Source organism: Euleptes europaea, chromosome 18 (genome assembly GCF_029931775.1).
Source record: "Euleptes europaea isolate rEulEur1 chromosome 18, rEulEur1.hap1, whole genome shotgun sequence".
Taxonomy (NCBI): Eukaryota; Metazoa; Chordata; class Lepidosauria; order Squamata; family Sphaerodactylidae; genus Euleptes; species Euleptes europaea.
The window spans coordinates 19,670,716-19,693,961 of NC_079329.1; the positions used below are offsets into that span (position 1 = coordinate 19,670,716).

At 39.4% G+C, this 23,246-nt stretch overlaps 2 protein-coding genes across 2 annotated transcripts; both read right to left on the bottom strand.

The window, feature by feature from the left end:
- Window positions 1-9,853: 9,853 nt before the first annotated feature.
- LOC130490773 (olfactory receptor 5B21-like) lies at window positions 9,854-12,434 on the bottom strand. Its single transcript, XM_056864579.1, has 2 exons — window positions 12,378-12,434; window positions 9,854-10,807 (listed from the first exon to the last, which is right to left on the bottom strand). The coding sequence occupies exons 1-2, from the start codon at window positions 12,432-12,434 to the stop codon at window positions 9,854-9,856; spliced, it is 1,011 nt and encodes a 336-aa protein (XP_056720557.1).
- Window positions 12,435-14,795: 2,361 nt separating this feature from the next.
- Window positions 14,796-19,321, bottom strand: LOC130490774 (olfactory receptor 10A7-like). The gene is made up of 2 exons (XM_056864580.1): window positions 19,277-19,321; window positions 14,796-15,761 (listed from the first exon to the last, which is right to left on the bottom strand). Exons 1-2 carry the CDS (start codon window positions 19,319-19,321, stop codon window positions 14,796-14,798), a joined length of 1,011 nt encoding a protein of 336 aa, XP_056720558.1.
- Between the last annotated feature and the right edge of the window lie 3,925 nt (window positions 19,322-23,246).

Sequence of the window (23,246 nt, forward strand, 5' to 3'; positions counted from 1 at the left end):
CACAGTCATGGAGCTTCTTGTTTGCCAAACTGTTTGGATGCAGCTGAATACATTCAGATATGTTTATCTGTATGATTACAATAGAAAGCCAGCATGGCTTAGTGGTTAAGGTGTCAGACTAGGACCTGGGAAACTCAGGTTCAAATCCCCACTTGCAGCATGGAAACTTGCTTGGTTACCTTGGGTCAGTCACACACACTCAGCCCTGACCATGGCTAGTATTTGGATGGGAGACCTCCAAGGAATACTAGGGGCATGACGTGGAGAAGGGAAATGGCAAACCACCTCTGAATGCCTCTTGCTTTGAAAACCCTACAGGGTTACCACGAGTCAGCAAAAACAAAACAAAACAGTGGATTCAGATTTCTTTTGTATGGTGGTTTACCAATTCACAGGAACACATAAATAAAGCAGTGCACAAAAAGGGTCATGAGCCATTTGTATATATGTTCACATCAAGACTTTATAAAAACCAAGTAAAATACTTAAATGAGTTGTGTGTGTTAAGTGCCGTCAAGTCGCTTCCGACTCATGGCAACCCTATGAATGAAAGTCCTCCAAAATGTCCTATCTTTGACAGCCTTGCTCAGATCTTGCAAATTGAAGGCTATGGCTTCCTTTACTGAGTCAATCCATCTCTTGTTGGGTCTTCCTCTTTTCCTGCTGCCCTCAACTAGTGAAAGGTGTGACAAGTTGCATTTATTCCACTTCCATAATTAATTCTAGAATGTTTTAATTATTCAGGACCAAAGGAATACCTAGCTTCCTTAGTATGTTCATAACACAACACAACAGGTAAGGTACATGTAAAGTTTGATAGAATGGAACTTCAGCAAGACGATGGGTGAGATCCAGACAGTTTTTCCCCCTCACTGAATTCTCCTCCTTCCTACAGCCTGCATGGCTTTTGTCCGTGTTGGCCCCCACGATCCCAGCATGACACTTTGGAGTACTCAGAAGAAGCCACCTCCATCATTTTTCACCATGACAAAGGGCAATTGGATCCCAACGTTTTTTGTCCTTTTCAAAACTATGCATGATATTGCAGAAGTCTTGAACACATGATCACACATGAAGCTGCCTTATACTGAATCAGACCCTTGGTCCATCAAAGTCAGTATTGTCTACTCAGACCAGCAGCAGCTCTCCAGGGTCTCAGGCTGCGGTCTTTCACATCACCTACTTGCCTAGTCTCTTTAACTGGAGATGCCAGGGATTGAACCTGGGACATTTTGCATGCCAAGCAGATGCGCTACCACTGAACCACAGCCCCTCTTACAATCTAGGACAAGACTGAACAGGGCAGCTAAAGGCAGAGAAGTAACTTACCCTGATAGTGAGCAGCTACCACCGTCTTCCACCTCCCATGAAAAATACTGTTGCTCTGTCCTTAAGGGGCTAGTGCCCAGTTTGTTCTTGCCCCCTTTAAAAACTTTGGCAAAGGATGGAGACGAGGCAGTGGGCGAGGCAGAGATATCAGCCACAGCTGCAAGGCTGCCACAGGGCTGAGCCCCACCAAGGCAGATGGATGCAACTGTTGGTGAGCTTTGGTTCCGAGTATAAATCCTCCAACAATAACTCTATGTATATTTACATGTTTTCTAGGAAGCAGGTTCTCACATTAATCTAAGCGCCTTCAGCCACACCAGCAATTAAACCACCCCATCTCTGGTTATACAAGCAGCAACTACTTTCCCTAGCAATTTGCAGCAGGAGGAAGAAGGCTGTCACACTGCTGTTCTTTTGAAGGGAAAGGAAGTTCGCACCCACCACTGGACTGAAAACAATACAACTCATGTAGTTGGTGATATGGCCCATTTCTTACCCAGGGTCTGTTCTACTAGTCAGCCAAGTAAATGGATACAACAGATAAAGTAAAGCTTCCAGCAATAGTGTAGTGTCAGCGTGGTGTAGTGGTTAAAAGTGGTGGACTCTAACCTGGTGAACCAAAGTGGTTTCCGCAGTTCTCCATATAAAGCCAGCTGGGAGACCTTGGGCTAGTCACAGTTTTCTCTGAAATCGCTCAGCCCCACCTACCTCACAAGGTGTCTGTTGTGGGGAGAGGAAGGGAAGGAGATTGTAAACCGGTTTGATTCTTCCTTAAGTGGTAGAGAAAGTCAGCATATAAGAACCAACTTTTCTTCTTGTTGTCATTATATTTGGGGGTATCCAACTCTGTATACTGGGAGTACCAGTACTGATCCTCCTGATATGTACATTGCCCCAGTTATATATAATGGATATCTATGACTGCAGATATCAGGAGGATCATGAATAGCACACTAGAGTTGCTGATTCCAGGTTGGGAAATTCCTGTTTTTAGGGCTAGAGCCTGGGGAGGGTAGAGTTTGGGGAACGGAGAGAGTTCAGCAAGGATGTGATGCCACTCTAGGACTTCTCTTTCTCTGCACTGTCTCCACCCAACAAAGTTGCCATTTTCTCCAGAGGAGGTGATCAGTGGTCTAGAGATCACTTGTAACTCCAGGAAAACTCCAGGCCCCACCTGGAGATCAGCAACCCTATAGCACACACTCCTGATGTAAACAGTTGGATACTCTCAAATATAATACTGGAAATGGGCTAATGTTTAATCGTATTTCTTGATTTGATATATAAGAAAGATTCACCTCACTCTCCAGCCAAATATAGACCAGTCAGCCAGTTATCAATACCAGGAAAACTGTATGCAGCCCATCTACAATTGAAACCTCAAAGTTGCAGCTACAACCTGTCAGTACCAGGTCTGGAACAAATCTGTCAATACCAGGCCCTTCTTCCTACTCAAGAGTGGAATTAAGATGTCTTCTCCAAGCTTTTGCCTCATATTGTCACAACAATCTGCTTACTATTAATTATGCCAAATGGAAAACTATGTGTTTTCATAAGTATCCATTATGACAGAAAGTATTAGACATAGAATGAACTTCAGCTACTGAGGCCTTTACTTTGCCTCTTCCAATAAGTGGAAATCTCCTTATTTTTGCCTTCTTGAGTCTACTAAAGTACATTTAGCTGCTATTATGAGATTCTTTTATTATTCAAGAAGATAATCTATTCTATTAGCTCTAGATGTCTATAAGGCAAAACTTAGATCTTTTCTTAATATTGTCAAAGGCTTTCACGGTCAGAGTTCATTGGTTCTTGTAGGTTATCCAGGCTGTGTAACCGTGGTCTTGGTATTTTCTTTCCTGACGTTTCGCCAGCAGCTGGGGCAGGCATCTTCAAAGGAGTAACACTGAAGGACAGTGAGGAGTAACACTGAGAGACACTGTCCTTCAGTGTTACTCCTCTGAAGATGCCTGCCCCAGCTGCTGGCGAAACATCAGGAAAGAAAATACCAAGACCACGGTTAGATCTTTTCTGTTTTACAGAGTCCAAATTTGGTTTCCTGCACTTTCCTCTAAAATTGAATCTTTGCAATCAAAAATTTAACATTCCATCTTTCAAGCGCCTAATTGTATTTCAAACTCTAACTTATATTTAGAGGCTGGTCTTGGCTCCATCTCCCTGTCAGCATGGAAAGCTGTGGTGAAATTCAGATTTTTCCTATTAGATCAGGATTTTCTTCCTGGTCTTTTAAAATGGCCTGAGCTTCACCCTTTTGTGTCTTCGTGGACAAAGATAGTAGACAAAAGACTTTCAAGTTTACAGATTTCCTATCCAAGTTTTCTCTCCGACCTCCCTTCAGTAATGAATAAGATACACATTTAGAATGAAGGGACTACCTTGAACGATGTGGTGATGCCCAAAGGAAATGTGCACTTCTTTCTGGGAACAGAGCACCCCATCTTTTCCAGTGCTTCCAGATTATCTAGAATTTTTAACCATTCTAACCTTTTGAAGACTTTTCTTCTTGGCCAGACAATGCCTTACTCCTCAACAAATTATTTGGCAGATTCTTAGATAGTCCAATCGAACAGGGAGTCTGCCTGTGTGGAAAGGCAAAGACAGAAACACCCATTTTTTATTCAGTTGGTATTTATATTCTTCTGTAAGATCTTCTCTTATCACTCCATGGTTTCAGACTTTCCTGTATATTCCCACGACTACCATTTAATCTATCTGCTGTCTGGTAAAGATAAGGCTGTTAATCTATCCGTAGTTTATCATTTAATGGCCACTTTGAAGACATGCCGAAAGTTATTATGAAGTTACGCCTAAATGCTCATTTGCATACAGGCGCTCATTTTGCACAGGGACTGGAACCAGAACTTGGTTTAATAGTATAAACAGCAATAGGAGAGATAGACCTTAGGTAAGGATCCTTACATATTTGTCCTTGAATGTATATTCATCTGTGAAATGTTGGAGGGACAATTGTTTTACCTCAAATTTCTCTACTGTTGGTAGACATATTATTTGGAGGAAGTTTGGAGGGCAATAATAAGCATGCCTATGCCTCTTCAGGCTGTGTGTGTGTTTTTTTACAGGGTACAGCAGAAGAGATCTTTATCCAGTCATACTGTTCTGGGAGGAGCCATGGCTCAGCTGGAAAGTGCAGATCTGTTTAAAAGGCCCCCCGCACGCCTTCATGGAAGCCCCGTGAAGGCCCGCGGGGGGCCCGAATTTTCCCCTGAAATCCGAATCTCGCGCCGAAGTTCATGGATCCGAAGTGGGGGAGTTCGGACTTTGGCACATCCCAAATTTAAATGGGCCGAATTTTGCCGAAGCCAAACTTTTCTGAATTTTTTTTCAACAGCCCTAGTTTGATATATGGAGACTGGTAAACAGTAATAAAAAGGGATATATATATTATTTATCTAGACATCTTACCCATTCAAGAATAGACATATTATGGTTTTCTAAAGGAATTATAAGCTTGTCAGAAAATCCGGAAATTTTACCTAAGGTATTATTTGACCAAAACGCTGTTTCAATTGGAATTAAGATTGGTGTATAAATGAATTTTTATTAAAAATAAAAAATAGTAGATAAGATAAAAATAGATATACAAAATTATTTTTCTGATAATAAAGATAAAGGAATTTCAGATGAAGTAGTATGGGATGCCGGTAAAGCAGTAGTTAGAGGACTTTTGATACAACAAAATTCAAGATGGTTTAAAGAGAGGGAGGCACAAAAGAAGAAGATATTAGAAGAAATTAAACTGGGAGAAAGACAGCTAAGAAAATCACAAGATAAATCACTCAAACAAGAACAGATAAATAGGTTTAAAAGTTACAATATCAATATGAAATTTTAATAACTTCAGAAATAGAGAAAAAATGATGTTTAACAGACAGAGATTTTTTGAACATGCCAATAAACTAGGTAAATTATTAGCTTGGCAGCTTAAACATAAAGAGAAGAAATTACCAATATTAAAAACTAAGAAGGAGGGTAAAATAACAGACAAACAAAAAAAATGGAAACTTTCATAGATTATTATTCAAATTTATATTGACAAAATGTTTCAGAGAGGGAAATTGAGGTTTATTTAAATAAATTTGATTGGGATGGAATATCACAAGAGCATAAGGAATTATTGGACTCTAGAATAACTATGGAGGAATTAAAAACTATTATAGGTAAAAGCAAATAAAATAAATCTCCAGGCGAAGATGGATTTACAGCATTTTATTATAAAACTTTCATAGAACAACTATCTCCACATTTATTAAAGGTGATGAATCATTGCTTGCAGAACGGATCCATCCCACAAACCAGGAAACAAGCAAATATAGTTTTAATACCAAAACCAAACTCGGATTTATTGGATGTCAAAAATTATAGACCAATTTCATTATTGAATAATGATTATAAACTTTTTGTAGCTATTTTAGCAAATAGATTAAAAATAGTATTAAATCAGGTTATACATGAGGACCAAGCTGGATTTCTCCCAGGTAGACTGATTAGTCAAAATGTTAGATTAGTAATAGATCTTATAGAATATGCAAAATCTACCACTACTCCAATAGCAATGATATTTTCAGAGGCAGAAAAAGCATTTGATAATGTAAATTAGAAATTTATGAAAAAAAAATATTAGAGTATATGGGCTTGGTGAAAAAATTGTCAGCTATTGGAAATATTTACACTTATCAATCAGCTAGATTGCTGATCAATGGTAATTTGACATCACAATTTGAAATTCAAAAAGTTACTAGACAAGGTTGCCCTCTTTCACCTTTATTGTTTATTTTAGTGTTAGAAGTTTTATTGAGAAAGATTAGAAATATCCCAGATATAATAGGATGTCAATTTGGGAGAAATCATTTTAAGGTTAAAGCTTATGCTGATGATTTAGTTTGTTTTCTGACTAATCCTAATAGTCAAATTGATAATTGGAACAAAACGGTTGAGGTTTATGGAAAACCTGCAGGTTTTAAAATAAACAAAATTAAACTAAAATATTGGTTAAAAATATGACACTTTTGCAGCAGCAAGAATTATCCAAAAGTACATGCTTCTCTATTGAGCATAAAATAAAATACTTGGGTATTTGGTTAACGTCAAACAATCTTAATTTATGGCAACAAATTGTAATAGATTTAAAAAATTGGGAAAAAATACCCCTATCATTATGGGGTAGAATTTCCGTAATTAAAATGATGGTATTACCTAAAATGCTTTTTTTTGTTTCAAAACTTACCAATTATAAAAGGGGCTCAGATATTTAAAATTTGGAAAAAAAGATATTCTAAATTTTTATGGGGGCAAAGAAAGACATAGAATAGCATATAATAATTTAATTGAACTAAAAGAAACAGGAGGTTTGGGGTTACCAGATATGAGAATGTATTATGAGGCATCTTGTTTTGTTTGGTTAAAGACCTGGATTTTGTTAGAGAATTCCAAAATATTGGAAATAGAAGGTTTTAATTTACGTTTTGGTTTGCATGCATATTTGTGGTATGATAAGGAAAAGGTAAACAAAGATTTTAATGTTCACATTATTAGATTTGGTTTATTTCAAATTTTGAAAAAATATAAAAGGTTTTTAGAAAATAAAACTCCGGGATGGATTAATCCAGTAGAAGAATTTATGAAGAGAGGGATATAATTAAATTTAGATATGGATATATAGAAAGAAATTATAGATTGTAAGGAAGGAGATTGGGTTTTAAGAAGCAGAGAAGAACTTAAAATTAAAGACTTGTTTATGTATTTAAAGATATATTTAACAAAGATAAGCAAGTTGGATTTAATAAAAACAAATCTAAATTAGAAAATATATTAATAAAGGGAAATAAAGGATTAATTGGAAGGATATATAGATTATTAATTGAAGTAAATTTAGAACAAGAAAGAATTAAACCAGTAATAGTGAAATGGATAAAGGAGTTAGGATATAATATTGATCTGGAAACATGGGAAAACTTATGGAAAAAAGAATTCAAATTTACAATAACCAATGAAATTAGAGAGAAATATAAAATGTTTTATAGATGGTATATAACTCCCGTGATGATAAGTAAAATGAAAAAAGGAGATATGGATCTATGCTGGAAATGTGGAAAGGAGAGAGGAACTTTTATGCATGCATGGTGGATATGTAAAAAAATTACTTTTTTGGAAAAAAGTAATAAGAGAAACTAATAATTTGATTAATACGAGAGTAAAAAGAAATCCTGCATTTTGTTTATTTGGGATTCCTCAAGAAAAAATGGATAGAAATAATAGGGTCATTTGTCAATACAGTTTTGCTGCTGCAAGAATTATAACAGCTAAAGTTTGGAAGCAAGTAAATAAACTTTCAATTAGTGACTGGAGAGAGAAATTATGGATGTATATGAGGATGGCCAAATTAACAGAATTCCTACATGGAAAAGATATGGAAGAATTTTAAAAAAACATGGGCGAAGGCCGTCACATATTGGGATAAACTGGCAAAAATGGATTTTACTACTTTAGTTAATGAGTTATAGAAATAAGTTTAACTTTTTTATTATCTTACCGTCAATAGTGTATTCTTTAAACTGTTTAGACACTTCTCCAGAAGTCTGGTGATGAGTCACTTTTTATGGTGGGTAGTGGGTCAAAAGGATATTTTGAATGTTGTAATTTTGCAATTTTGAATGTATTACGCAGATTATATTATTCATACTTTTTTGTATTTTTTATTATTGTATTTGTTTTGTTTTATGTGTTATGTTATAAAAAATTAAAAAAATTATAAAAAAACCAATCACCTTCTCTTCCCCTCCTCTCAACAGACACCCTGTGAGGTAGGTGAGGGTAAAAGAGCTCAAAGAGAGCTGTGTCTAGTCCAAGGTCACCCAGCTGCCTTCATGTGGAAGAGTCGGGAAACCACCCTGGTTGACCAGATTGGTGTCCACCGCTCAAGTGGAGGAGTGGGGGATCAAACTTGGTTCTCCAGATTAGAGTCCACCACTCCAAACCACTGCTCTTAACCACTACACCACGCTGGTGTAGGCCAATGCAGGGTCATTGATTGTAATGAACTCAGATGGGTATAACTCTCCTTAGGGTGGCACTATATGGCTATGTTTGCTAATTGACTAAAAACACATCTGGAACACAGATGCTATGAATGTTTCTCATCCATGCTGTTTTAGCCTGAATATTTCTCCCTCATGAAAGCTGAATCTGTGACACACTTTACTTTCGTGACTCGTTTTGTTAACTCAAGACAATCTTTTCTCCATTCAAATCCGGAAACTTTCTAACGTCATTTTTTGCATCAATAGGATGATATGAAAACAGGTTCAAAGGAACAAAGAATGAAAAGGCAGTGATAAAATGCTCAGGGTGAAAAGCTTTGAACTATCACAAAAAAATGGTGAGAAAAACTGTAAAGGAAATCCAAGTTGTTGGTGGTGCAAATTCTACCGTTCATGAGATTCCCCCCCCCTTTTTACTCAGCACATATTGTTAAACATAGATATGCTGACTGTTTGCTGAGGTTTAGTATTTCAGACAGACATTGACCTAGTTCACAAACAGTTGCTGATATCCCAAAACTCCTCCAGGACTACTACTACAGACTCTGCAGAAGTGGGGGGTTTTCATGGGGGAGGGGAAATCCCTTCAAAAACAAAACTAGCATATCAGTGAAAAGTGAGGCTATAGCTCTTCTAGTGCCTTGTTTTCTTTTTTATAACCATATTATTGGATGGTAGATAAACTTAAAAAATAAGGTCAGCACCAGGGTTGCCAACCTCCAGGTACTAGCTAGAGATTTCCCTCTATTACAACTGTTCTCCAGGCAACAGAGATCGGTTTCCCAAGAGAAAATGGCTGCTTTGGCAATTGGACTCTCACCTCCCCAAACCCTGCCCTCCTCAGGCCCCACCCCAAAAATCTCCAGGTATTTCGCAACCTGGAGCTGGCAACCCTAGCATCAGGGATGAATTTCTATTCACATAAACCCCTCCCCATTACTGCTAGCAAATTACATATTCAACTTCAATGCGTTTTTTCACTCAGTCTCACTGAATTCTCTTCCTTTCCACAGTCCCCATCCTACATGGCTGGGGTCCATGCAGGGCCCATGATTGCCCAACATAGAATGTTTGTGTGGTTAAAGGGGGGCATTCCTCCCTTTTACACCTGTGGAAAAGCAGGTTGGATCCAACCCCCACATTGCGGCATGGTCATTTTCCGTCGAACGAGTCAAGGGCATATTTCTTTTTCTAAAAATCCAGTATTTTATTGCTGTCTCAACCTTGCTCTATGCTTTTGTTGCCTGGCTATTCCATGCTCTGGCATGACTCCATTATGCCTCTTACTGTGGCTCCCATATGTAATGGTTTCCACAGTGAAGCTGTATACACTGCTGACTCTATGGAGACCAAAGGATTTCATCATTCGGATTGAATTGTTTTGCAAGGGCAGTGTTACACCTTTCGTTAATTCAGTAAACACACAATAACGACTACTAAAAAAGCTAAGGAAACGGGACCACACTGACAACTTTTCTGACAGTTCTATAAAAGGCTACTTTTACCTCCTTATTTCTCATACTATATATCATAGGGTTGAACATGGGAGTAAAGATGGTATAAATTAGGGAGAAGGTTTTATGAAGCCACTTCAGGGTGTTTGTTTCAGGAATTAAATAGACACAAATCAGAGATCCATAGAAAAGTGTCACTACAAGGAGATGAGAGGAACAAGTAGAGAAGGCCTTCTGTCTGGAGGTTGTGGACTTCATTTGGAGGATATTGATGATGATATATACATATGAGATCAGGGTAAGAAGAAATGGGGGTATAGTGTCCATAAAGGCCAGGATGAAAATTACAAGTTCCACCAGGTTAGTATTTGAACAGGAAAGCTTTAACATGGGGGCTAGGTCACAAAAGAAATGTTCAATTTCACTGGGACCACAAAATGACAGCTTCAACAACAGCGATGTTATGATGGTGTTACTTAGCAGACCACTCATCCAAGACCCAGTAATCAGTCCAAGGCAGATCCTGCCATTCATGAGAGATGCGTATCTCAATGGTTTGCATATAGCTAAATAGCGATCGTAGGACATCATAGCCAAGAGATAACATTCTGCAGATGCCAAGGTACCAAAGAAGAAATACTGTGCAATGCAGCCATGAACTGAAATGGTTTTATCCCCAGCCAGAAGACTGAAGAGCAATCTGGGCAGGATGGTTGATGTGTAGCATATCTCCAAGCAAGACAGATTCCCTAGAAAGAAATACATCGGGATGTGGAGGTGCACATCAGTGACAACAAGGATGAAGATAACAAGATTTCCAACCATAGCAATCAGATAGATTCCAAGGAAAAGTAGAGAGAGGAGGACCTGTAGCTCTTGGAGATCACCAAATCCAAGAAGAATGAAGTTTGTGATGATGGATAGGTTAGTTTCCTGTTGAATTTGCTGTGAGGAAATAAAGGAATTTATGAAATACAGCTTATATTATATTATATTTGGGGAGGGGCAGTGGCTCAGCGATAGAGCACCTGCTTGGCTTGCAGAAAGTCCAAGGTTCAATCCCCGGCATCTCCAGTTAAAGGGACTAGGCAGGTAGGTGATGTGAAAGACCTTTCTCTGCCTGAGACCCTGGAGAGCCGCTGCCGGTCTGTGTAGACAATACTGACTTTGATGGACCAAGGGTCTGATTCAGCATAAAGCAGCTTCATATGTTTATATTATATTATATTATATTATATTATATTATATTATATTATATTATATTATATTATATTATATTATATTATATTATATTCTCTGTATATAACAATCTACTCTGCCACCAGCAGTAGGATCCCGCACCAAACTCTGGGTTCAGGCAGCAGAGATATCTATATTAAAAATATGTTTTAAAAGCTGACACCTGCAACTTCCTACATAATTGGGATTTACAAGATTATGGATCACTAATCATGTAGATGTGCATAATTTGAATAACTAATCATGTAGGGTTCTGAAAATCCAAAGCACTGCTCAATCATATGTATGTATGGCAATGTATGGATGTATACATGATATAGAGTTCAAAAGCATGTGGCTGTAGGGCACCGCCTAATGATAATATCTAAATCATTTTATTCCAACAAGTAAATATCAAAGATGGGTATATATTTCTGGTTACATGAAAATAAAAGTCCTGTTTCATACCATAATCCTTCTTTGAGATAAACAGTTCACAGAAAACCTCCCAGCAAGGAGTCAAAAGTCCTTCTCCGCTCTGTAATCTTTCTCTACTCTGATCTGTGATCTTTCTCAAAGGAAAATCCTTGGCAATTAAATCTATTTTTGCAGAATAAGTAGATAGATATCTTCTCAGAATAAACAGAGATGGGTTGCTGGCTCTTGCCCCATTTGGAAGTAGTCTTCATCAGAATAATTCTTATTTATCCATCATAACAATTGAGTTCGTCACCTATGCCCTAAGCCCTACAATCATTGAAAGTAATAATGTTTCACCATTTTTGGATGTTTAGAGGCCCTTTCTAGTCTGAGGCCCTAGGATATCTTGCATATTGATCCAGCTCTGATGCCCTGGTTTGATAATTGGGCGGGAACAGCAGTCAATGCTGGTGGTTATTAAGGGATTGCAACTTGACAGTCAGCAAAGCAGTATTTGCATGCACAGCTTACAAAGCAAAAGGTGGTGATTCTGAAAAAGCCATGTTGTGTAGGGAGGCCATGTTGTGTAGGGATGCCAGCTCCAGATTGGGAAATACCTGGAGATTTTTGGGGTGGAACCTGAGGGGGGCAGGGTTTGGGGAGGGGAGGGACTTCAATGCCATAGAGTCCAATGGCCAAAGTGGCTATTTTCTCCAGGTGAACTGATCTCTATCAGCTGGAGATCAGTTGTAATAGCAGGAGATCTCCAGCTAGTATCTGGAGGTTGGCAACCCTAATGTTGTGTGATGACACAGCTTCACCGAGACATAGAAATGAGATTCTATGAAGAATGAACAAAGACATAAAACCGATTTACCTGCGAATGGATTTCATTGAGAAGATGCATATTGGATATATTCCATTCACTCCCCATTTTTGCATGTAGAGGTCACCACTCATACCCTCTGTTTTCATCCAGCTTGTTTGCCAAACTCTTGTCAGTTATCAGCTCTGGGAATCTTTGCTGACTATTGATATATCATTATTTCTCCTAGATCCCTATTTATTGTTTATTGACTGAACTAAAATGCCAAAGATTGTTTTCAGCTGCTTTGAAGGGAGAAGGCGTTGTTGTAGTTGCATGCATTTTTGAGAGCAGGAAGCATTGTGAAGTCAAGCTTCTCGCAGACATGAGAAGGGAATAATAAAGAATCCCTTGGTCTCAAGGGACAAAAGGAATTGAGGGGATTGTTATCTCACAGGGAAATTATCTTTGCCATAGGTATAAGGGCTTCAGGTCTCTGCGATGGGAGATCTAATTGTGTATACAAATGGGAAAAATAATGAGCCTTTTTAGCAGAATCTAGTCCTAATCAAGGCTGCACCCATGCATTGTGGTATATCATACTATCATTGCTCTGTAGCCATCACTGGTAACTGGATTATCTTCTCCACACAGCAAACTCCATTTGCTACTAAGCTAGTGTTGCCAACCTCCAGGTACTAGCTGGAGATCTTCTGCTATTTCAACTGATCTCCAGCCGACAGAGTTCAGTGCACTTGGAGAAAATGGCCGCTTTGGCAATTGGACTCTATGGCACTGAAGTTCCCCTTCCCAAACCCCGCCCTCTTCAGGCTCCACCCAAAAAATCTCTCAGCATTTCCCAACCCGGATCTGGCAACCGTATACTAACTGGTATAGTGCAATGATAGCATAATATCCAATACTGTGGGGACGTAGCCCCATTGTATATGTTTTCTCTTAACTTCAGTTATCTCTCATGTAACAGAAAATTGGAATGTGTGTCTTAAATATGATTAGAATGAGAGAAAAGGCTGTCCCAGAAACCAGAGATGGAAAGTTCTGGAAACTTGTGGGAAGGTGTGCCATTTTCCCATTGGGGGTGGAAGATGCTCTGCCCTCTAGCTCCCATTTACAGCAGACGGGAGAAAAATAATTTTATAAAATCACCATCAAGCAACATCATATCACTTCCAGGGAAAACCTAGAAGTTATCGGTCCATTCTAGGAATCCTAGAGAGGCATGAAGTCAAGTTCAGGTTTTTCTTACAAGTGACATCATGCTAGCTCCCTATGCACCCCCCATGACCCTGTCCCCCAGACTCCCACTGCTGGATGGGAACCTTACCTGTGGATATGAGAAGTTCATCTGTAGACAAGGCCGGTGCTAAATTATAGTGAAAGTGGCCTTTTCGCTCTTCACTGAAAAATCACGCTTGTGTTGTTTTCACATATTTATATTTTTCACAGTATGTGGTGAGTTTGGCAACTGAACACTCCCTTGGCTGTGAAATAAAGTTTCTGTTGATTCCACAAACTGGGGCAATGTTGACATGTGAGTGAGCCTAACATGCTTCACTTCCATCCTCCCGCTGACTTAAGACCTTTTTACTTCCAAAGTTTTGGGGGTACAGGATAATCCTTTATGGCTTGTTGATGTGGCTACCTTTGATTATTTTAATGCTGCTATGTTATAGTTCTAAAGACTGCGATGAATACGGTTCTTTAATGTTGCTAAGATGATGTTTATTATTTTCTAGTGTAATGTGACTGTTGGTATTATTTTTAATAGAATGGTTGGGTATCAATAGGGTTGCCAACATCCAGGTACTAGCTTCAGATCTCCTGCTATTACAATTGATCTCCAGTCAATAGAGATCAGTTCACATGGAGAAAATGGCCACTTTGGCAATTGGACTCTATGGCATTGAAGTACCTCCCCTCCCACAAAGCCCACACTCCTCAGGCTCTGCCCCCAAAACCTCTCACCAGTAGCGAAGAGGGACCTGGCAACACTAGGTATCAATAAATATTCTAAATGACATGGTCATTTCAATCAGATTTCAGTTCTTTTGAGAGGCAGATTGAAAGTCATATTAGGCAGGCAAGTACATGATACCTTTATTACATAAAACGTACATAAGATATATAAAAATCTTTACAGGAATGTGGGTTTCAAAAAAATTCCATGTGTAGCTATGTTAGGGCTTTCCCACATTTTTGTTGTCAGCTCAAGCTCTATTCTGCTTCAGTTTATTCCCTGATTTCTGTATGCATTTTTGTGGTTTTAATTTTCACTTCAGTTTTTTTTGTCCCCCCCACCCAACCATGGTTTTTCAGCTCTTGTGAGATCACTTTTACCCCGATGGTTTTTCTAGAAGCCAATTTTGAGTCAGCTTTTTCCTAGTGAATTCTACCCCAAAGAGCTTCAGTCATTTCTGAATGACAAATCCTTTCTCGCCACTTCGCTGAATCTGTCCAGACTTCCTGAAACTAAGACACTCTGTTGCTGTATTTCCTGGTAGATCTGCAAAGAGCTTCCTTCACCTCTCGGTTTCTCAAACTGTATATGAGGGGGTTGAGCATGGGAGTCAAAACAGTGTAGAACAGAGAGAAGGTTTTGTTTAGCTCTCTCAGTATGTCCATTTCAGGGACTACATAGACAATGAATAAGGAGCCGAAAAAAAGTATCACCACAATGAGGTGTGATGAGCAAGTGGAGAAGGCCTTCTGTTGAGCAGTTTTGGACTTGATTCTCAAGATGGTGAGAATAATGCAGATGTAGGAGACCAATGTTAATGTAAAAGGGGGTACTGTGGCCAGGAATGCTAGAACAAAGGCTACAATTCTAGTACTGTAAAGGTTGCTACAGGACAGGTTCAAGATGGGATATAGGTCACAAAAGAAGTGATCGATTTCATAGGGTCCACAGAATGCCAGCTGTACTATAAAGTAAGTTATTATGGTGCTGGTTAGCAGACCACTCATCCAAGATGTGGAGGCCAATTGCAGGCCGAGTCTGCTGTTCATGAGGGACATATAATGAAGTGGTTTGCAGATTGCCAGATACCGGTCATAAGACATCATTGCCAGAAGATAACATTCCGTGGATCCAAGGAGAACAAAGAAGAACCATTGTGTCACACAGCCCTCAAAGGATATGGATGAATCTCCAGTTAGGAAACTGGCCAGCATCCTGGGAAGGATGTTTGAAATGTAGCAGGTCTCCAGCATGGACAAATTCATTAGGAAGAAATACATGGGGGTGTGCAGCTGTTGGTCAATTGCAATTAGTAAAAGAATTAAGAGATTCCCAACAATTGACAAAGTGTAGATGGCTAGAAACAAGACAAAGAGAGAAATTCGTAGTTCGAGGAGATTCCCAAATCCCAGGAGGATGAATGTTATAGGGCTTGAGTGATTTTTCCCAATTTCCATCTGGTGAATAGTGAGGTCATTCTGAAATAGAATTTAAACAGCTTTAGACCTCTAGAGATTATCAGTTTCCCCTTGTTATCCTGGCAGCTGAGCCCACAGTCAACATGCATATAAATCATGGCATGAATTTTATTTAGTTATTTAGATTTTTTTAAAAAAACCATACTGTAGCAGGGGTGTCAAACATAAGGCATGAGGGCTGGATCCAGCCCCTTGACAGAGTTTATCTGCCTTGCAAGCCAGCTGAGGCAGACAACACCCCACTCTAGATCTGGACTGGTGAGGCATCACCCGCCCCGACCAAGTGACATTTATGTCATATCCAGCCCTTGTAACAATTTACTTTGACACTTCTGTGCTATAGCAAATACAAAAAAACTTAACAACTCATACAAATCAATAATTACTTATTATAGTATGTTATGCAGAAAGGGAAAGCTATAATTAAGGGTTAGCTCAAATATCGATGTTAGATGTAGCTACTATTATTGTAGGGTCAACAGAATTTATGATGGATTGAATTGTATAATAACAAGAACCACTTTTTTAAAAAGCAGATTAGACCAAGCTAAACAACACATCCAGTTATGGTCTCTCTATGATTTGCACTCACATCTAGAAATTTTCTTGGTTATCAGAAACATTCACTGCTCATGAGATACACTAAATAATAATATGGTCAAATGCAATGGACCTCAAAATGGTCAAATGCAATGGTCAGAGAGAGATATTAGAGCACACAAATAGCATATTAACATTATAAGCTCTCGTTACATGATTGTTCTATTACTTTCAAAGGCACTATATTTTTTGTGTGCCGTCAAGTCACAGCTGGCCTATGGGTGGCCCTGTCGGGTTTTCAAGGCAAGAGATGTTTGGAGGTGGTTTGCCGTTGCCTCCCTCCCTGTCACAATGCTGATATTTCTTGAAGGTTGCCTATCCAAATACATGGTCACGTCATGAGACGACAAGAGTCACTGGAAAAGACAGTCATGCTAGGAAAAGTTGAGGGCAGCAGGAAAAGAGGAAGACCCAACAAGAGATGGATTGACTCAATAAAGGAAGCCACAGCCTTCAATTGCAAGATCTGAGCAAGGCTGTCAAAGATAGGACATTTTGGAGGACTTTCATTCATAGGGTCGCCATGAGTCAGAAGCGACTTGACGGCACTTAACACACACACACACACACACACACACACACATCCAAATACTAACCAGGGCTGACCCTGCTTAGCAGCCGAGATCTGACAAGATCAAGCTAGCCTGGGACTATCCAGGTCAGGAGAAAGTCACTATAGCAATAGAGCAATTGTAAGAGTTCACAAACATTAATCCACATTTGCACTGTTTGTGATCTGGCAACAAAAAAGAGGTTTCCAGCCATTCAAGGAACCAGCTCCCTTTCCCATCCGACTGAGACTGCAAAAATGGGGGGGTTTCAAGCTATGTTTACAAGCTATGATGTGCTGCCCAGTGGCCTCCCTTCAGCTTGATATGTCACAAGCGATGCACAACTGCATGAATGTATTTGATCTGTATCTGAACTGGTTCAGGAATTGGTGGTCCCCAAATCATGTTTCAAACGCGGCATCTGAACCAGTACTGAATATGAGAGTTGTAAAATAATTATCACTTGAACTAAATTCAAGGTTTTAAACAGGTCAGTCCCCCCTGCCTGACACCACCTTCTCTTTGCTAGCCCCATTAAATAAATGTTGAGGCTGAAAACAGACCGTTTTGCTTCACTGAGGTTTGAAACTATAAACAGTAGAGTAATCAAGTTTATTAGAAGGAACAGAGGTTCAAGCACAGTCAAAGTAATGTTCCAGTATGTTACTGTCCACAATAGTAAAATGCCCACAATCCCTATTAACAGTTCCAACACCCACATGAAAATCTTGAGCAATACGAACCTCAGTGAATAGAGGCCTAAAGAGGGAGAAAAGAAGAAAAGAGACAGCAATGAAAGTGGAAGGAGATGTTACTGATCTTTTCCTCCATGCACTCAGCTTTTCCTCTTTATTGTATGATCAATAATTAAAATATGGAATTCGCTGTCAGAAGATGAAGTGATGGCCATGGGCACAGACAGCTTTAAAAGGGGATTGGACAGATTCATGGAGGATAGGTCTATCAGTGGCTGCTAGTCATGATGACTAAAGGGAACCTCCATGTAAACCTCTGAATACCAGTGCAAGGAGACAACGTCAGAAGATGTTTTTGGCCTCTAGCCCTGTTGTATGACCTCTAGATGAACCGGTTGGCCACTGTGTGAGACAGGATGCTGGACTAGATGGACCACTGGTCTGATCCAGCAGGGCTGTTCTTTTGTTCCCATGTTCCTAACAGATCTGTATCAGTAATAGAGACATTGCAACAAATGATAGGACATGTACATGTTTTATTAACAGAGTTCTTCAACCATCCAAGATCTAGTCTCAATGGCTACATGTACATTTTCCCAGCAAGAAAGAAACTAACACTTCCGCTGAAAAGCCAAGAGAGGAGCAATTACTTCATCTCTCTTTATAGCAACTACAAGATAACAATAGTCTCTGATACCCCTGCACTACAATGGCACAATGGAGCATTTAAAGGGATTTGCTTGTAACAACAACTCAAGGATTGCAGGAAGACTTCTGACATTTAGGAGTCAAATGTTCAGGGGTGTGAGCTACAACCCAGTTCAACCAGATTGTTTGGTTTTTATGTGGCTATTCGCCCTTATTAAATTCTGGAACAAGCTGTGAAATCTCTGTGAGATGTCTCCATTCCATGGTATTTATAATATATTGATATATAGACATTATTTATTTGTTTGCTCTGAATACCCTGAAGAAAGATCCTGTGAAACATTAAAGTGTGATGTCAGTAATTAGGATTCCTTCCTATTATTAGATATATATTTAATGCTGAATTTGCATTTTAATATTTTATGGGAAATGCTTGATTCTTTAAATTATGTTACTATTTTGAAAGTTGTTGATTTTATTTTGGCAGAATTTCTACCTTGTTCTCTATTGTTGCTATGTTTTTTTGTTTTTTGTTTTTGCTAATGCAATAAAGATTTGATGATGATGATTAGGACTAGTTATTCCTAGTTTCCCTTGCTGTTTGTATACTGACCAACCCTAGAGTTTTTCCAGTAAGCCATCCTATAAGACCATCCTATAAGAAAAATGCAATATTCACATTCTGTAAGTATTATTAATCTGATCTTGGTTTCAGCAATTCACCCGACTCAGAAGACAGACCAGATTCACTCGATGTTCTGAACATGTCATCTGCTTCCCATCGGTCACCCTCACAGTTTACCTGGAAAGTGATAAGAGTTACACTGCAATGCTGTGTTTAATTTAAGTGATGCTGCATAGGACCCCACTGTTGGTTGGTGTGTACATGTTGCCCATAGTTCAGATGAATTTATTAAAAGATTACAATTTAAAATCTCATGAAATAAAATTTAAATGGCCAGTCTCAGAGACAGTGAATAGAGATGGGAGGCTTATAAGGGGTGGGTCCATCAATACTTACCTCTAAGATGGGTGGAATTCCTGATAAGTTCAATTCATCTTCCATTCCTAAATCACAAATTAGTTCACTGTATATTCCACGTGCCGCAGTATTTGTTTCCGATGATCCTTCCAATATCTTCCTTCATCCTTCTTTCTGTCAGTAGCAAAATGTCAGTAGTCTTGTATGCATATTTATGCTCTGCAGGAAAAAATAAATAAAGGCATTATGACATAAAAGTGTTATCAGGGACAGGGAAGGAAAGGTGAGATATTTGCTTGCCCTTGGCTGTCTGTATTCATATCTGGGACTAATAAAAATCCAACTTTTTCTATTGGCGGTAGTGAAGGAAGGAAGGAAAAACCCGTGAACACTTGCCCTTAGGGATTGCCTCTGAAACTTTGTTGGCAGTTGTCCATTTATAAAAAAATGCTGAGGAAGATCATAGTACAGGATGGTGAACTGGAGACTCCTCTAAGGGCTGCCTCTCTGTACCTGCCCTCACCACAATATAGCCCTTCAATGTCAAGAACCTCTGCTGTTTTTGCATCTCTGCTTTTCACTCTTGTGTGCAACCCAAGACTCAGGCAATGAGAAGTGAGTGGTTCACATGTGAGTGTTTGACAGAGTCTCTGTTGCTGTTCACACTGTGAGGAATGTGCCAAAGTCCTTTACTGGTGCATTGGAGTGTGAGTGCATGAGCAAAAGCCTATGACTGTTCTGCCGGCATGAAAAGCAACAGAGCTCCTGGAAGGATAAAGTTTGTGGATGGACATCCTGTTACAAATTATTGGCTGGTTTAGATTAGGCTTGTGCAAAAAAAAAAAAAAGAGTAAATTTTGGGTTTATTGGGCCCGATTTTTTTCGGTAAACCTAGAATAAGCTGAATACCCATACCGGAAAATTTCGGTATTCAGCTGTACTGAAAACATTCGGGCCCATTATAGTCTATGAGTTTTTTCCCGAAGTTCCTGAGGAGGCCATTTTTGAAGGTAGCATCCCCAAATCTAAGGGACTCTCCTTACATGGTCACCGTTAGGTGAGCTTTGGGACAGGGGGTCCAATTTCATGAGAAAGCACAAAGCAGTGCCTCTGAGCAAAGGCAAATAGCCAAACCTGAAAAAGCTGAATAATTATTCCAGTTTTTCGGAAATCGCCTATTCATCTTTGAGCAGACCCCCAGGTTTTGGCATCTGGTAAATCCGAAGCCCAAAAATTACCGAAAAGGCTAATTTCAGGTTTATTTTCAGTTCGAGTTTATAGATATGCACAACCCTAGTCTAGATACTTGCTAAGTATAGCCGATCTAGCATTGCGTAATGGTTGGACTAGGATCAGGGAGGACCACATTCCATCCCCACTCTGCCAAAGTAGCTCACTGGGTGACCCTGGGGCCAGTCAAACACTCTCTCAGCATATCCTTTTTCACAGCATGGTTGTTTCACAGCATGCTGATTCTGTGACTTTAGGCAGATGATGAGAGGGAGGGCATCTTGGCCATCTTCTGGTCACTAGGGGTGTGGAGGGGGAAGGTAGTTGTGAATTTCCTGCATTGTGCAGGGAGTTGGACTTGATGGCCCTGGTGGTCCCTTCGACTCTATGATTCTATGTTGTGAGGTTAGAGGAGTGGAAATAGGCTGTGCTGGCAACCTTAAATGGGAATGTGACAGGCTTTTTTGTGTCCCAACTGGAGGTAAGAATAGGGTATGAATATATAAATTAAGAAGAGGTGAATAAATAAGTGGATTGGCATGCCAATGATGACCTTGCAAGAGGTGATCGCTATGCAAGGACATGGCAGAAAAAAATATCTGAATTCACAGCAAGCACTCTGGATGTAATTCATTGTGTATTACTGAGCTATGTGTTCTCCAATAACCCCTCCAAATGGTACCCCTAAGCACCATTTCCCTCATCCCTTCCATATTACCTCAGAGAATGGTGCTTTACATGAAACCTCAGGGTGCATTTTGTGCAACAGCGCTAGGTGTGTACAGGGAAAAAAAACGATGCAACTGTGACACTGCACCCCATGAACCATGCTTTAAGAACTGTTTTGTGGTTTACATTTATCTTCTAGTTGTGCAATGCTGTTTTCTAAGCTTTGTTTCTAAAGAAACCTTGCTGGCAGATAATTTGTTTCTTCTTGGTGTGGTTGATTTTGAAAATCTTTTGATTTATGGCAACTTGACTTTTATTAGTATGTCTAACATTCTTCACAACCATCCTCCCACCAGACATTGTTGCTTCCAAAGGTTCAGGAGACTGAAATAAACCTTTCTGGCTCACTGATGGGGCTAACTTTGGACACCTTAATGCTGCTGCTTTAAAGTTGTAAATACTTTGTTGGATATTGCCAGTTTCCTTTCCTTTTTTTTTTTTTTTACTGTGTAATGTAACCTTGGGTGCTATATTTTTAGCAGCAAGAAGAGATGTGTAATTCAGATACAGAAACAGTCGGTGTCACTGAATAATGCTATGTTCAGAGTAGTTACAAACGAGCAGGAGCCTGCAAGGACTTGCCTCTCCCTTACCAGTCATGGGCTCAAACAGAGGATCTGTTGTCTGCCCTCTGCACATGGTTTCCCCAACTTGCCAACCTGCCTGCCCACCTCCATGCCAGCTGGGAACAGATGTAGAGGAAGCAGCCAGGCCAAGAGCTGCACCAGGCCCAGAAATGCAGAGTCTCTCCCTCACTGGTCATGGGCTCAAACAGAGGAGCTGTTGTCTGCACATGCACAGACAACGTCTCCTCTTCTTTGGGGGATTTAATCCACTCCCTTTTTTGAAGGTTTTCAGATTTTTCTGCAAGTTTTCCCCCAAGTTTGGAAAAAAAACATATTCCTTCTGTCAGTGTGGTCCTGATCCATGGATTTAAGTATCCGCAGATTGAGGCACATTTGACTATTAGAATATATGTTGATATGACATTTCTGAATCTAAACGTTATAATTCCAGATTGCCCAGATTGTATTCATGTCTTATGCCTGCCACTGCTGCTTGGCAATAGTGGGTATTGCTATGTGCACCTGCTATCTCTTCTCAACTCTTTTGGGTTTGGCACATACCCAGGGAAAGGGTCAGAGGGTCAAATAAAACCTTTAAAATAGTTTGGCCTTTTTGTGTTTTTTAAAAGTGGAAAGTAGCTATTCCTATCAATTTAAATGGTGTTCCAGTTATTTGTAAATTCCATATTTTCTAAATTTTGAATCGGAAGCATCCAAATTCTGAATCCAGATTCCAAATCCAGATTTTGATACTAGTGCACATCTCTAGGAGAAAAGTGGAGTATAAAAAAAGTATTCCGAATCAAATAAACATTTCAGTCAGATTCCATTTTCTTTTTCAGACAGGACAATATAACTTAATTGAAAGTAATAAAATGCAGTCAAGGACACTATCCTTTATTACATGAAACAAATGTAGGATACATAACAGCCTTTAAAAGAACATAGTGTTCATAAAATTCCAGATGGGTAGCCATGTTAGCTTGTAGCAGCACCCTGAAGACTAACAAAATTTATTCCAGCATAAACTTTATGAGTGTGTTTATGATGTTTTTGTTAGACTTTAAGATACAACTGAACTGAAAGTGTAGACGACTGGGGAAGGCAATGGCAAACCACCCCGTAAACAGAGTCTGCCCAGTAAACATCATGATATGACGTCACCCCATGAGTCAGTAATGACCTGGTGCTTGCACAGGGGACGACATTTACCTTTAAGGTATACTATGTTAAACACACACAGAGAATGAAATCTTTTTATAAATGTACTTGGTAGAAAATACGTGGTAGAATGAGAATGATTTGAGGGGGTGGGGAATGCCAAGAACTTTAATCCTCTTCTGACTTCTTCAATAAAGAGGATCTTCTAAGCTAGTATATACAATACAGCTTACTTTATAGCGGAGTGACTTTTTGACAGATATGTTACCCACAGGATGGAGTAAATAGTGATATAATAGGCCTCCATGAAAGAAAATTCACAT